The sequence below is a fragment of the Uloborus diversus genome, chromosome 10 (assembly GCF_026930045.1).
Source record: "Uloborus diversus isolate 005 chromosome 10, Udiv.v.3.1, whole genome shotgun sequence".
NCBI classification, from domain to species: Eukaryota; Metazoa; Arthropoda; class Arachnida; order Araneae; family Uloboridae; genus Uloborus; species Uloborus diversus.
This window is the reverse complement of record NC_072740.1, coordinates 58,733,262-58,750,662: the sequence shown is the minus strand read 5'-3', so window position 1 is coordinate 58,750,662 and position 17,401 is coordinate 58,733,262. Positions and strand designations below refer to the sequence as shown.

General features: G+C 29.9%; 1 protein-coding gene across 1 annotated transcript in view; it reads right to left on the bottom strand.

Moving 5' to 3' along the window:
• Nucleotides 1–16,573, bottom strand: part of LOC129231015 (protein O-mannosyl-transferase TMTC2-like) — a 30,854-nt gene extending 14,281 nt beyond the window's left edge. Inside the window, exons 1-5 of the mRNA XM_054865261.1 lie at nucleotides 16,551–16,573; nucleotides 11,646–11,731; nucleotides 8,531–8,592; nucleotides 3,103–3,225; nucleotides 2,840–2,995 (exon numbers count right to left, since the gene is read on the bottom strand). Of these exons, the coding sequence (XP_054721236.1) occupies nucleotides 2,840–2,995; nucleotides 3,103–3,225; nucleotides 8,531–8,592; nucleotides 11,646–11,731; nucleotides 16,551–16,573 (450 nt within the window). The remainder of the gene's footprint in view (nucleotides 1–2,839; nucleotides 2,996–3,102; nucleotides 3,226–8,530; nucleotides 8,593–11,645; nucleotides 11,732–16,550) is intronic.
• Between the last annotated feature and the right edge of the window lie 828 nt (nucleotides 16,574–17,401).

Below are 17,401 nucleotides of genomic sequence, written 5' to 3'. Positions count from 1 at the left end.
ATTTTTCTTTTTGAATTCGTCAGCTACATTACAAGCCATTCTAGAACAAATAAAAGCTTTTTTTGTTTAGTAATCCACAGTGAACCATGAAGAGTACACAATTTACTGTAAAATAAGATCAGGCAGTTAAGAAAAGACGCTTTTGCAGTAACTGTTACTGCCTTTGTATAAAAAATTAATTGTTGATAACGTTTTATCATTAGTTAGGCTGTGTGCGGACAAAAAATAGCGAACTATCGATTTTTTTTCTGCCCTGTGTAGATAAATTGGGGTGGTTTTAATTATTGGCCTGTATCATCTTATTTTCGCGCCCTTCTTAGTTTTAAATATAAGGGAAGTTTATCGGATAAATGTATTCCAAGTTTAACATAAGTTTTTTTTTTTTTTTAATGCAAAATAAAATGATTTCCTAACATTAATATTACATCCAAACAATGTTACTCCTTTCATCTTCAGTTTCCTTACATCTTAAGACACAACTATTTGTAAAGGAATAAAATACAGCACAATGCTTGAAGCAATCGGAAGTGTTTGTTCAAAAAATCAATATAACTTTTTATACAACTTGTTCGAAACCAAGTCTATAAGATCCTGTTTAACTATTTTGCGAGGTACAACCTCATTTTATATTTAGCTGAAAAGAAAAGCTCTGAATGCTTCTTGGCGTCCTTAATCTGATAATCACTTCCACATTTTCAGCGAAGCGATGCCCGCGATTCAATAGTGGGCTCGGAAAATGATTTATCGCGGAGGGAATATCATTCTTTTCATCAATGGGTGATCTCTGCAACGTTATTGGTCCACACTGATTGATATTTGGAACTGCAGGCTTCTCGTACTAACCCGCTTTCATTAAAAGAAATTTATCTTCTGCGCAATTGTCTGCTTATAGCTTCCAGTATCAAAACTCTGGCAAAGTTCTTTCATATACTTTTAGAAATAAATCAGTAAATGAATTTCAGATAAATTCATTTTTTAAAGTGTCGTTTTATATAAAAGTAGCTAGTAATATTTTTATGCATTACATGACATTTTTAAAGTTATTCCTCCAGGGCCTGAATACTATTTTGATGACGTCACTGCTATAGTCAAAATGTAAAACTCAAAATGAATAAATACATAAATAATTTTCGCATAGATGATTGAAAACATCGTGAAGATGCTATTATATTCATTTATTCCAGTTTTTGAAGTTTTTAGTGTGAAATAAACTGAATGAAACATGAAAAACATTTCTTAAAATGTATTACAACTTTTGAGCACACATAAAGGCACAATAATCTGTAATTTACAGGAAGTTATGAAAACTGTTTATAAACACTCAACTGCTTTTTTTGAATGTATGTGTATATTGCAACTGACCTGCCATGCATAACTTTGTGCTACAAAATCTTATGAAAAATAATGTATCGGAAATGTTTTTATTCGGGCTTAAAACCCGTTATCCTCCTAGAACATACATGAAAAAAAAAAGAATCAGAATAAAAAGGCTTATACGCCTTGTTTCACTTGCGATATAATAAAAAAATTCAAAGAATAAGTCTGGTCAAGGGAAAAATTTAAGTTCTGCGAGAGCCTTTACCAGTGAATATATTGCTTCAAGTAAAAAGTCTTTTGAAAATAAAAAAATAAGTTTTAATTAAAATAAGCTTATAACGTTTCTGCTGAGAGACAATATATATAAGTGATTATTTTCATAATCCAAGTACCTTAACAGTTGAAATCAACACTACAGTTGCATGCATATGCTTTAAAATTGTACAGTCCAGCACAGCGATAGCACTAGAAAATTCAGTTATACTATAGAAACTTGCGCTATCCTCAGATTGTCAGAAATATCTAGCATTAGGGACAGTATTATTGTTTATTTTAATGTTCCCTGATTTCAGTAGTTAGTATATCGAGACTAGTCTAATGAGTTAGACATTAATCGGTTATGATCCTGCCCCTTTGTTATAAACCTTTTAAAGAAATGTCTGCATCTTTTTTCCAATAAATCGGAGAAGAGGAAGAAAAATTAGTTAGCTGTTAAGTTTCCTTTAAAATTTCCTGACAAAGATTCCTGATTAATTTTGTTAATATTTCATTTAAATACCAGTTAATGTAAGAATTTTTTTAAAAAAATAATAAGTTTCTGGATAAATAGTTTAAAAAATCCATATAATGATGTCTAACTTACAAGCAAGTTCCATATTTCATTTTTTTTTCTCAACTTTATGGAATGGTATAGGGGTTGCTTGTTAGAAGAGAATCGTGTCTGAAAGTTTTTCCCTTTTGTAAGGAAGTGTTGATCTTCGTGTACTTCAACGTTTTGATAAATAAATATTGAAAAGCTTGTTTTATTCATACAAGTAAAAACTATTTCATTGTATGAAAGCTCAGAATGTATTGAAAATGGATTGGGGAGCGAATAACGTTATATAAAAGGCTAAATATTTCATCTCTTGAAAGTACTACAGCAATTGACTTTTGTAAGGAAACGATGATCCTCATTTATTTTAACGTTTTTAGAAATTAATATTGAAAAGCTTGTTTTACTACCTTACAAGTAAAAAATATCGCTGTGTATGAAATCTCAAAATATATTTAAAATAGTTTTATTGGGAGAATAACGTCATCTAAAAGGTTAAATATTTCATCTGTTGAAAGTACTTCATCACTTGGCTTTTTTACGGAAATGATGATCTTCGTTTACTTCAACGTGTTTAGAAATCAATATTGGACAACTTGTTTTATTCTTACTATCTAAAAACATTACACTGTATGAAAGCTCAGCACATATTGAAAATATTTTTATTAGGGGGGGGGGGATAACGTTATCTTAAAGGATAAATATTACATCTGTTGAAAGTAAAACAGCAACAGATTGCTCTGACGAATCTAAAAATTTAAATTGCACTTTGCTACAGAACTTACCCATCATATTATATAATGACTGAGGTTGATAATGCTCTGGCATCTTCTGCACTGCTTCGTGATACACTACTACAGCTTCCTATAATATAACATTATCATTAGGTATTCTTTTTAATTTCAATATAGTTTTGAAATAACATTCAAAAGGTATAAACAACATTTTTAAACAAATTAAATAAAAATCACCTCGTATTTTCCTTCATCTGCATACAATCTCCCCAAATTGAAGAGGGCAGAAATTCTAGTACTTTCATGCATTTTTGGGTCTTTCAATCCAGCGCTATCTAGTTCAGCACAATGTCTGTACACCTATTTAGAGAGTCAACACTGAAAATGAACTAAACTAAAAGTTCAAATACAGAACATTTTTTTGTTTGAAAAAGTCAATAAATAAATAAAAAAGTACTTACAAAAAGTACATACAAATTGAAAAAAAAATAAAATAGAGTTTCTAATTACTAAATTACTTTTGCTCAGTGAATATTTTTTTTTCGGAACTCGGTTTATATTTTTCGCTCAGAGGAAAATGTGAGTAAAACAGATGAAACGAACGTGTAGAGTTATTTAATTGTATCGTAGAAAAAATTATTTCAATAACATTTGTGCAGCTCATTATATTCTACGTATTATGCAATAAAACGGTATTTCCTATTTCTTTACTATTTTCGAAAAAATATTCAGTCACATCAGGGTCATTCCATGCGAAATGAGCAAATCAGCTGTGGCTGACATGTCACAGATTTCAATGAAAAATTTTATTTAGGTAAACCATGCACATCTATGACTGAATGCAAAGTATGGAAGTTTAAAAACGGTTTGTTGCTTTGTTATTGAAATTAGAAGTTGATGCTGACGCTAAGCCTAAATTTTCAGAGTTCATTGCGGACAGTTTGTGACTCAATAACTCCATAAGTTATAAACGTACACTTGAAAAAAAAATATTTCCATATTCTATAAACAAATCTCTATTGGGAAATAGCAAAGTAAAATTTATTAGAATCTTTTTTTGAATCTGAGATATTAACAAAGATTGAAATTTTGCCAATTTACTTCAGATTTCAATTCACTCTTCCAGCTCTTTTAATGAAAAAATAACAGTAAAAATGATTCAGATTGAAAAACTATCTATAACTGACTATCTGCTCTAATTTCGTAATTGTTTATGAATTTCTTGATGATGAAATCGAACTTTAAAAAATCAAAAATTTCCGAACATTTCATTTTTTTCTCTATTTCAGATGTTTTTTTGAAGGTGAGGGAATGCTCTAAATTTACTCATTTTTTTACGTAACACATTGAAGTGTATTTTAGATGCTACTAAATTTTAATCATTGGTATCAGCGTATTTTTGTTGCTAGAGTAACTTGAACTAAGGTAAAATTTCATTAGTTACTTCTTTTTATTGTAAGTTTAGCAAAACTAACCATATCTTTCATGTTTCATTTTCTCAAAAGCATGTTTATGAAGTACTTGCTGAAATGTTTCCTTAATTATTGTGTTGAGTTTTCCTCTCCATTCGTGATATATCAAAAAAATAGCTCTTAGAGCACATACTAAGTTTAAAGATATGGGCAGAGGACCATCTCGTCTAATTCACAATAGCATTTGAGATTGGGCAATGAGTTTGAGGAAATTTGTTTTATCCATGAATAAGATATTTGACGAAATACATTTCATCTCCTTTTGGTTTACAGGGGTCTAAAAATGTCATTTTTGTCATTTTTCCGATTTTTGAGGGGCTATAATCTATAAAGGGTACACAAACACACAGCAACAGTTACATATTCTTTTTAGCATGGTTGCAGTAATTAGTTTTTGCCGTATTTCATTTTGTGTTTCCGTCCCCTACGCGAGTTATCTCCCTTTGAAATGAGTAAAATTTTTACATTTGACCCTGAACTTTAACCTGTTGCCATTATTTTAATTATTAACTTACAGCTACGTAACTCAGCATGTGGGACTATCAACTTATGCACTTTAACATCAAAGCTTTAAATTAACTATCATAAATGTAATTCAAATAGATTTTGGCCAAAATGCAAAAAGTCCCTTTTTTGACTACGAAAATCCCTTTTGATGACCTTAAAAAAATCAAAGGTCCAGTTGAGAGAAAAAATAAAAGTGGTTTTAAACATCTTTCCTATGCAGCTTTAAGGGATATGAATTTCAAAAAAAAATTTAAAATGGTCAAGCGCACGCATTCTTCAAATCTGTATGGATGACCCATAAAACACAAAGAAAATGCTATTTTTCTGAATTTTATTTTAAGTTTGGAAATTGAAAACCAATTTCGAGTTTCTTCAAGCAAATAGTAGAAACACAGCTCTATATTCTTGCAAAATTTTAAAGTTGTCTGAATTTTCCCTCATTTGAATTTTTGTGTCTATGTGAAGGAGAAAATCATCATTTTACAAAATGTCACTAAGTTTAAAACCGATTTTGAAGACAAAGGAGTTAAAATACAACTTCAAAAGTAAGGTAGTTTTTTTATGATACCAAGCACATTATTGGGTATTAATTCCAGCAAAGCTAATGCATTCCTTAAAGATTGAGATTGAAAAATAAAATGCTTAATTATGAGAAAACTGAAATATTTTCAGTTTTTAAAACTCGGCTAAAAGTCAACTATAATAACTTTGAAAATTTTACTAATATCAGATTAATTTCTCTACTCCATAGATTGCAACAACATATAACTTTTATGTTTTCATTAAATAGTTAATAAGATACAAGCCTTCAAAAATGCAAAATTTAGCATTAATGAGAATGCTGTTCAATTTGACCAATTTTCAATCGCATGTAACTATTCAAATAAAAAATATTAAGCAAAAATATTTTAGATATTTTTATACAGGCATAAAAGGAACCTGTATACCAAATTTCATAAAAAATCTGTTACCATGCGGCCACCACTTTTTTGTGAATTTTGCTCATTTCGTATGGAATGACCCATCATTGAAAAATTAAAAACTATTCTTAAAATATTTTTAAAAAAAACGGCCAACAATGTGTTGACACACCAGAAAAATATCAATTTATTTATTAATGACCATAGACTACATTGTACTATAGCCCTTTTCCTCAAGTTTAAATAAATAAAAACATAGGAAACTGTAAACAATCTGTAACTGTCCAGTGTTCACGTCTTACTCTGTACCATCTAACACATTTGACTTTAACTTCACCCATAATAAATTGTCCGTAAGTTAATTCTAATAATAATAATAATCATAATTAAATTTTAAAAAAACATTCGAATAAAATTGGTGCGTTGAGAGCATTATTTTATATTGCCATATTCAAATTATTCATATTTTTAAAAAGAACGCTCAAACAAAGATAACATCTGTCAGAAAGCATAATGACATAATTTTTTTTTCCAAAGGGATAAATACTTTTTAAGAGCTTTTAGTTAAGGGAACCAGCGATAAATTTATTAGAATTTGATCATCTCTTAAGAAAAGAAGTCCACATAAAACTGAGTTTTTACTCAACAGGAATATTTTTTGAAAGGAGAAAGCATAATCACATAGTTTATACATGTACGGCTATACTATTGACTAAGAGCTTGACTTTTCAGCTAATTTAGTTTTTAGCTGAACGTTAACTTGAAAACTCGCAAAGAAGTATGGTTTCTGCAGAAAAGTTAACAAAATATTACAGAGTTGAAACAAACAAATAATGTGCCGAGCAACATTGTCATTACGTACCACTATAAATTTACAAGTGCCGGTAAGTTTTTACTGTTGGTAAATTTTGAAACATAAAAGATAGCTGTTGATGTAAAAATAAATATATTAAGGTTGAAATGCGTGTAAATATGCTAGCGTACACACTTTTGTTTTTTGTGAAATATCTTGAAAATCCATTTTACTGATCAATCTAGCATAAGTATGTTCACTAATTCCGTGTGGGATTGTATTTAACTCTAACTGTATCCGCAAAACTTTATCTGTAGCCAAAATTAAAAGATCAAATGGTTCACATTTATATTCAGAGTGTCCCAAAACACCCTGAGTGCATATGACGAGCACATTTTTCTTGCTGTTTTTCTAGTGCTATGGCTTAAAATATTGGCTGTCAAACTGAACTTTGAGAAAAGAAAATTCTTTCGTAAGTGCTACTATAAAATTGAGAACATGAGGAATGTACAAAAAGTGCTTCAACGAGATAGATCAACAAAACTCACAATTAATTAGTTGATGACTAAGATTCAAAAAGGAGCTCATGAGAACCATTTCGGATGACTTCCGTCATTCACAGCCTCATATGAGAAAGAAAAGTCATTGAAATATTCCTTCAATCTCTTAACATATCTGTTAGGCAAGCTTCTCGTGAGGCAATATGGCGCTCATTGCATTTTAAAGCGTGCTCAAATGAAAAATTTAAAATGAAGCACAAAAATAAAGTAATTTAAAACCAAATATCACCAATTAAAAAAAAGGAAAAACTGCACCTCTTAATGACGTCAAACGGAAATACTTTTGTTACTTCTAAGAATTTAATAATATTATTGAGTAGAATAAGGAGTAGTACACCGAATTATTTTAATTGGAATTTTAACTGATTTTGAAAAGAGTAAGACAAAAAAGACGAAATTTTACTGATTACACAAACCGAACATAACCTTTTAAAAGCTAATAACTATCATATAACTTAAAAAGCCAATTTTAACATTTTTCCGATTTTTATTGTAATAAACCTAGCAAAAGGACTTAATATAGTTACATTATGTTTTTCTTATAAACCGAAAGTACATTCCTTTAAAACAGAGAGTAAATAAAAACCGACGACATTAACTAGGAGCTATCAATTCTATTCACTTTTAACTTCAGATATTTTTTTCTTGTTGATAATAGCTTACGAAGGCTATGAAAAAAACTGTGTTGAATCTTTATGGTTAAAATCAAGTTGCACTAAATTGAAAAAGCTTTAATTTTCAAGTTTTCAAGTTAATTTATGAAGTTCAGCTTTCAAAACAAATATAAATTTTAATCTGGAAAAATCTCTTTTTCCATATTCGAAGCGATATCGTAACTCCGTCGTATCGACAGAGCAATTTCATTTCACTTTTCTCTCAAAATTTGATTTTTCTTAACAAAAAAAAGGAGGGGGGAGAAAATCGTATTTTAGAAAACAAACTTGGAGGTGCACTATTAACTCTGTGCACAATTTCATGAAAATCGACCAAAAAGTATAGGCTGGCCTCAGGCTAGTAACAAGACACACATGAATACAAACTTTCTGCTTTATTATTAGTAAAGATAACTATGCCTGTTTATAAGTGCCATTGTTTTTCTTGAACAGGCGTTTGTCTTAGTGTCTCTTTCTTACTGCTGAAAACTGATTTTAAAACATAAGTACTCTTTAATACATATAAATCTTCTGAAAAAAGTTGGGAAGAAAATTCATAAATTCTTACCTGTTTTGCATCATGAACTCGATTGTAACTTAAAAAATGATTTTTTTTATAGCCGGAGTTTTTTTGGAAACAGAATTTTTTTTCTTTGAAATCTCTCAATCATGTTTTGGAGTGCAAATTCGAAAATTACTAAACTTTGAACTCTGAAAAGGAAAATTGTCTCACTTCCTTACACTTTTCTATCATGCTTACCTCAGCGGCTTCTTCTTTTCTTCCCAGAATTCCGAGAACGAGACCCATATTTAAGTGAGCCACTAAAAACAAAATAAAATTCTATGTATGGTTTTTCCCAAAACTGAGTTTTAAAAATTCTGCAGATCAAACATTTTTAAAAAATCCAGCTAATGTATAAGTTTTTATAATGTCTCAAATATTATCAGTGCACTATATTGCATTTTATTTTTCCATTTACTTTGCTTTTGAATAAACGTAATTAGAAAACCCAGTAATTTTTATAAGGAGGCTAATTTTTAACAAAACTATCGAAAAAAGAATTTTATTGAACAACTAATGCTGAAAGTTTACGTGTATGGAAGACATTAAATACTCTATGTAACATTATAAAGGAAAATAGAAATGGCTTTTACTTTGTGAATTTATCTAAACAATTTACTGCAAAATGTAAGCTAATACACAACTCTTACAAAAGTTTAAATTAAAAAGCATACTAGCTTTATCCTAAAAAGAGCCTACGCATTTTTTTGAAATAACATCGAAAGTAAGAACTTCGAAACGAAGTACTGAAAATTGCAAGTATGATCCTTTATTAAAATTCAAAAAAAAAAAAAAATAATAATAAATAAAATAAAGATGAAACGAAAAAAATCTCTGCCATTGAATTACATTATAATATGCCGGTTTATTATGTCATATAGAGTGCTTAGATTTTAGAAATCAAATATTTTTCTCTGATAACTTTACAGCTTCAAATTTTTATTTGTGGCTCAGAATTCCTTATACCTTTTTAATTATTTTAAACGTAATTTTACTCGTTTATATTTCAAAAACTAATACCTACCTTGCACACTTTACAAAAGGCCGGTGTCGCGAAAAAAGATTCTATCTCTGAAATTAGACATTTCTTCCAAACAAATCTTTCCGACAACATGTTTAAATCACCAATAATTACTTTAATGATTTTATGCTAGCACTATAAACAATGCTCACTCATTTAGGAGAAAAATGGATGTAATTTCTTAAAATAACCAAATATAATTGCCAAATGAAAAATATTTTGGAAATATCTTTCATTGTTTTGGAAAATTTTATGATTCCCTTATAATAAAGGTTTGCTGCACACTGGCCCTCGTAAAATGTGTTGTTTCCAAAGGCAATAGATTCACTAATGACTTTGAAAGAACGTTTTCTTTGTATGAAAACAAAGGTAATGCTCCACTAATGAGTGGTTAAAATTGATGAGCATATCTTTGTGTTTCTTTGAAAATATTTACACACATTCTGGTTCTGCCACAAAGAAAATCTGAAGCCGTAAAATTAAAGTTGATGCTTTATCTTCAGCGAAACATGTGATAAGATCCATCAGCAGTTACTAATTATTTAAAACAAAATACATATCTCAAACTTCATTTCAAAAATCAATACTTTTCACGTGATTACATTTTTTTAACGATTTAGTTACTAAAACAAATTTGCTATTAATTAAGAAAAAATATGTTAAACTACAAAATATCTTTTGACATTCTTGTGCAACTATTAATTTTCATTTCATAAGGATTTTTTCAGAATTAGAATTTTTCTATTGTAATCCCACACATATGCAGCGTGGAGACTTAATTACCATGTTTTCATACACAAATGAAAAAGACTTAAGCACTTAACTTACCTTTTTGTTCAAGTACCTTAAATTGCAAATGTATTTCTATCAACTATAGTTGAAAGTATGCTATGAAATGCTAATAAATTTTTAGTAAATAAAAAAGAAGATGAAATCAATGGTAAAACAACAGTTCTCTGGTATGGTTTTTCATGCATGAAAAAAAATCATAGCAAAACAGTTTTTCACCTCGATGCTTTTTTTAATGATAGCGTATATGTAGTATTTTAATGCTATTTATAAAATGTTATTTATATTTAAACGTTTTTAAAATCTCAATAATTCATTTTGCTTCGAAAATATCAATCTAAATTTATATTTTACAAAAAAAAAAATCATTTAAGTAAAATTTCATTTTGTTGGACAAAATTGGTTATCATTTTCAAATCATGTCAATGTCGCATGTATCATGTAAACAAATAATATAACTCTTACGAGAAACGGTATATCATTTAATATTGCTCTACTGTATAAAATGCATTCAATTTTTAATTAAAATTAACTATTACTTGAACATGCATAGTAAATTATGATCAATATAATTTAATAAAGCATTTAAGGGCATACATGAAGTTTCTAAAAGAAGTTAATGGATTTCTATTTTAATGTTTTTTTCCAAACCATTTTGATTTTTGCTGCATTGATTATATATACATTAATTATAGGGCAATCAGTTTCCACTTCTACAGCATTATTACTAGTTGAAGTCAAAAGTTTCATCAGTTACTAACAAATATGGCGTTAAATGATTTTAAATCATAAATAAATATTTCTGAAGAACACGAATCATAGAATAATGGTATAAATCAAACTTTACGATTATGTTAGAATTGAAATCTTAGCATTTAGAAATAATTGAAAAGTCAGAAAAACTTAAAACATTGATACAAAATAACGATTTTATTTACATGATTTTTAAAAGGATCATTTTAAAACACTTACTCAAAAATAATTTTTAAAAATCCATATTCATGGGGATATTTTAAGTCTAAAATTTAGGAAAAGTTTTATCTGATTTTTAGCAAGCTAGTTCAAAAAATTGGTTCAGGTGACGTAAACGCGAAATTAACTTCAGTAAATGCTAAAGAGACACAGAACATTTGTGTGATACCGGTTTAGTATTATTGAAGGGAAAATGGTTTTTTCGTTTTTTTTTTTTTTTTATTATAAATGAAATAACTTCATTTTTACTGTATATTAAGATGAGAAAATGTTAGTTTCCGCAAAATTTGGTTTAGATGGTCCTTTATAAGCTTCATGAGCAAAAGGATTTTATTTTAATTTTCAAGGAAATGGAAAAATGCAATGGAAAATGGGGAAAAAGGGAAATAGTACGTTTTTTTTCTTTTTGTAATCGAATGAAATCGCAAGGTTATTCACATGAAATGTGTACTTCTCTTTGTGCGTATTATGATATGCTTTCAAAAAAGAAGCATTTTACCATCCATTATTAAAATATAGTTTCCAACTTACTTGCAAGGCGAGGCCTGAATTGAATAGCGAGTTTGTAGCTGTGTAATGCTTCTTCATATCGCCCTTGCTCTTGCAATAATATTCCACTAAAAGACAGGAAAGCATTATTTTTTCTACGAAAGAAAATATTTACGGTAGAAAATTTCCTTTGCAAGTTACTTTTTTTAATTTTTTTACGGAAATAAGCATATATATGTGTCAGAGTTACGAAAAACCTATTCCCAGAGCAAGAAAACATAGCAGGAAAATTTTTTTTTTTTTCCATGGCAGTGGCTTGCTTGTAACTTGGAGACACGTGTATGTATTTTTATTGATTTGTTTCGCCTAAGCACGGTCAGTTTCTAAATGAGTATTTCACAGTGGCATTGTAGAAATAGATAAAACGGAAGGAAACTAATTCTTATTCTATGTTTCTCAAATTTCAACTTAAAATAAGATTATTAAAAGAAGAGGAACTTTTTTTATATTAAATTTGTAGAAAGTTCTGATTGAAATGTTTTCTACACTAAAAATACCGTGAATACTATAAGGAGAAACACGCAATTTATAACAATAAATTACTAAAATAGAGTTTGAAGTGAAAACGAAAGTTCATCTCTAATTTAAAAAACTACGAAAATTTATAATCAATCCTATTTAGCAATCCTAATAGCGTGGATCCAAAAAAAATCGATTTTTTTTTATTTTGGAATAGCGTTATCTCTCAAAAGTTGTAGCTTAATATCTTCAATTGGGGAAGAAAAAAAAAATTCTCAGTTGACATCTTCAGTTCGTGCATGAGGCTGAAATTTGAAAAAAAAAAAAAAAAAAAAATCAATGCTAAAATTGAATTTTTCAAACAGTTTAAATTTTTTTTCTAACATAAATTATCAGTATATAGCTTAGTTTTAGCCTAAAAAATGTTTTATAGCTTTTACATAAGATCTTTAGTTCGCGCATACGCCTTGAATTGGGCTGGCTGCCTAAAATTTAAATTTTACGTATGCGCGAATAAAGATGGAATGAAAAAGCTATGAAATATTTTTAGGGTCAAACTACGCTATATCTACTGATAATTTATGGTTGTTGCACAGTAAAAATTGAAAAAAAAAATAAAATTTTGAAAAATTTTATTTTTAACATTTCTAAAAACTTTTAGTCTCATGCGCGTACTGAAGATGCCAACTCACAACACACACACAATTTTCCACAATTAAGGTATCAAACTACAACTTTTGAGAGGTAACGCGATTCTGAAAGAAAAAAAAAATCGATTTTTTCGAACCACCTTATTAAGTAACCGTTCACACAAATTAGGGAACAGTTTTAAAAATAAGTAAATGCATTTGATCTCTCATTATGGTTCAGTATTTAAGTTTTTTAAAATTATTTTTAAAATGTGGTTTCTAATGATGCATGGTTATCTGTAAAATAGAAGGGGAGACCGGGGCAGGTTTTCGCGCGGGGCACGTGTTCGATTTGACTTTAACTCGTTGTCGAGCCGGTAGAGCGAAGCATCGACCAGACTATTTGAAAGGCAGTGCCACTAGACGACAACTACGAGAGTTTCAGTTGGATGGCTGTTCACATCGATGCGTAACGTCAGTTTCACTTGTTTTTATACAGGTATGTAGATTTTGATGACCTCATTTAAACTAAAAACAAATATATACGTCTTACGTATTTGTCTGTTGTAATATTTCGAAAGAGCACATTTAGGAGCTACCAGTGATGTGATAGTTTGTCCATAAAATTATTTTTTTTAACCGTCTGCGTAAAGTTAACGGGAAAACATGGCGACGGGGCACGTTTTTGAACACCAAGCGGGGCATATATTCGCATCGAAAAAGCAGCACGAAGAGGCTGATATTCAAGTTCTAACACAGCCAAACGTAGGTTGTCTCACCCCAGAAGAAGTGAGACCTCTGGAAAAAGCGGGTCCGGAGAAAATAGACCGGCAAAGGAAGAAAGAAGAGAAAGTCGGTCATTTTGACCGACACTCCGGTCAAAGAGCAGCTTAGACTAGAGCAGTAACAAACTAAGCATAGAAAACAAATGAAAAATAAGAATGAAAAGAAAGATAAGAAAAATGTAAAAAAGAGTTTATTTAAGAGACAAATTGGAAAACTTTACAAGCCCGAAGATGAATCAAGTGATGAAGAGGAAGAAGACTGTGCTTGCATTTACTGCTTAGAATTGTACAGTAAATCTAAGGCTAAAGATATATGGGTAAAGTGCACTAGTTGCAAAAGATGGGCCCACGAGTCTTGCATCAAAGGAAACCCTATGTTCTTTGTATGCATTAATTGTGAGTGACGATGACGCTTAATGTCTTTAACAGTCCTACATGTATTAAAATTATTAAGTAGTCAAGTTGGTGATGAGTTTTTTTTAAATGTATATTTACTGAAAATCAATAAATAACCTACCTTGAAAAGATTTTGTTTGATTTCCTAAATTATAATGATATAAGTGCATGCGAAAACTTGTCCCTGTCTGTAAATAAGGTATGCGAAAACTTGCCCCGGCCAGGGGGCACATTTTCACACGTGACATAACGACACTTAAAACTATTTTTCTGTAAAACAAAGCTTAATTAATTGTTGTATGTAAATCCACGTTGTAGTCAAGGTTTCCCTGAATGGTGTAGTACAGTTTTTTCAAACTTAGGTAAATAAATAAAAAATAAAAAAAAAATAATTTTAAAGAAGCGCGAAAACCTGCCCCGGTCTCTTCTACTGTTGGAGATAAAAAGGTCAACCTTAAGTCTTTTCTTTGAATGTCGGTTGCAGCAGCATTATCTCTTACAAACACAAGACACACCTTTTATTTATTCTCAGTATCAAATAATTATTAATTAGAAGAAATCGCCTTTTTTTCCTCCTTAACACTAGAAAGACTATAAATTGCTGGATACCAAGAAAGATTGATGGAGCTGGTGTGACCCCTCTGAGATCTTTAAGTAAATCCTTACACTGTAAAAAATTTTAGTTTATGTCAACACCAAAAATGGTGGCAACTACTTTAAACCAAGTGTCGTGTAGTGAAACACCACAGAAAATTCTTGGTGTTTGCTAACACCAAAAATAATCTGTGGTGTTTCACTACACGACACTTGGTTAAAGTAGTTGCCACTATTTTTGGTGTTGAGATACACTAAATTTTTTTTTTTTACAGTAAACATATTATTCAAGTTTTAATTTCCCAATTGATTATTAACAACACAAATACATATAACTATTTTGTATATGAAGATTCTCAACTTTTTATTTTTAATACGAGGAATGGACATGCCTTATAAGTTGTTCAAAAAAGTAACTCTCAAAAACACTTAAGGAAACTAAAATTATCTGTATATTAGAACAATGAAGTTAACACTTTTCAAAAAACAACATAAAAATGGAACAGTTGAAGATTTCAATCAAATTTATTCAAGAAGATTTCTTAATCAGTCTTAAAAGTCTGGTATACATAAAAACGAATTACAAAAACCAGCAGAATATAAAAATTTCAAAAATCACGATACAATGATGATAAAGTTTCTCGCTTCTCAAAAATAGTTATATTACAAAAAAAAAAGTATTTACTAGGCCTTAGCGTTTTCCCGGAAAGCGCGCCACTCACATACACATAGAAACATGTTTTTTTTTAATGAATTGATATACCGTAAACCCAGCCGTAAAGCAGCCATGTTGAAAATGGCTGCTGAAGTTGCAACGATCATTCATAAAGGAATATATTCGTTAGTTTATCTTTCGGATGGACTAAAGACTTTTTTAACAATTGGTGCAAAGTAGCTTTGGTTTACGGTAATTGACATTTCATTACAAATAAAATTTAACATACCTTTTGAAAACTTCAATACTGTGCACACGAGTATTGTGTGTTGACGACGTTGCAACGTGCTTGAGACTGATTAATGTTTGGTTGCCACCGGCTATTTTTCAAACTTACACCAAAGTTGGTGTCAACGGATCCTCAAATGGTGTTTGCGTATGTGACGTAAGTGTAAGAATTCACCAATATCGGTGTTTGGTTTCAGTTACACCACTTTTGGTGAATGGGAAAGCTAGATATGGTGTTGACTTGAAATAAAGAGTTGATTTGCACAATTTGTAGAGTTGCTTAACACCAAACTCGGAGTATTATTACACCTCAGTTTTTACAGTGTACTAATGTAATGAATGCGAAAATGACTTTGTTTGTTTGTATATTTGTTTGTAATTCTTTAACGCCTTAACTACTCAACCGATCATCATTTAATTTTGTAAACACGTTGTCATCACTTATAAACACTAAAAAAATTACCAGTTTTTAAAAATTAGAATGCTAATGCGTAAAATTCTTATTAAGAACTCATAATGGATTTCGCATACATAGAGCTATGTTTCGTGTTGATATCTTAATTGGCGAAGTTTAAAGCTTATAATACCTTTTGCATTAGGATTTTTTCACTGCTGACTAACGGAAATTAAATATTTAATAATTCTTTCAGAAATTAAGAAAACTAGCTTATAATTTCATACTGACATTGATATCACACAGAACGATTACTTTTAAGTCATAATCTAAAACCACAAGAAATATAATTTATATTGCTCGGATCATTATATAATTACATTACAAAGTGAAACAGTTTATACGTTTATCTTTAATACGTTTTTATCAATTATACGTATTTTTAAATTGCAGTCTAACGCAGATTTATGTATACCTATTAAACGTTTTTTTTTTTTTTCATTTATATGCGTTTTTCATACAGTCCCTTCAAAAATGTATAGACGGTTCATCACTGTATATTAACTTCCTGCATATTATCAAAATTGCTTCGTGAGTAGGTATTTTCTTCAACATACTGTATGGATGCTTTTCAAGGGTCAGATAGTAGAATAAAATACACAAATAATGATAAATAAAGCGACTTACAGATTGTATCGAACATCAGCCATATTTGAGCGGTAGCTTAATGCTTTCTTGTAAGCCCATTCAGCTTCCGCTTTTTGTCCACGTCCACTTAAAATGTTGGCCAAATTTCCATAGGCTGCAAAAACAAAAATTTTCTTCGTGAAACGTGTGTGAAATAATAATGTCAACATTAAATAATCTATGCATATAGTTAGATCATTGTGCAACAATAAATCAGCCAAGAATGTGTGGATAAATAAGAATTACACACAATAAAGCGCGACAGAACTCCAACTTTTACACACAACGCTTTCAGAAAATTAGTATCAGAACAACAAATGAGGCAGTGAGAAGCAAAGGGATGAAAGTGCTAAAATTAAAAATTTGGTTATAACCATTACAAATGTAGGTTCCCTTCTGCTTTGGGGCAACAGATAGTACTAGTAGCCCTGGGTGCTGCTATACAGCATGATTTAAAAAACTTTTCAATGATAGCCTACATATATACTACACATAAATGGAACTTTCAACGCGTTTGCTCAAAACTTGAAAAGGTCCACTTACATCCCTTTGCTTCTTACTGCCTCAAATGAAGCTTTAAACTATGAAACCATAGAAACGATGTCAGGAATAAAGGACTTCATTACTGCTTCAAAAAAATTAGATTATATTGTAATGTAATGTACGCAAACTGATTTCAGGAAATTAGTAGAGCACATAAAATATATTAGTTCTCCTACAATATTTTCTAAGATGGTAAATTGGTGTAAAATGTTTTAAGGTGATTGCTAGAACTAATGACTTGTTTATCTTAATTTCAAAAATCTCAAGCAGCAGCAAACCAATCATTGGTGACTAGATCATTAATTCTT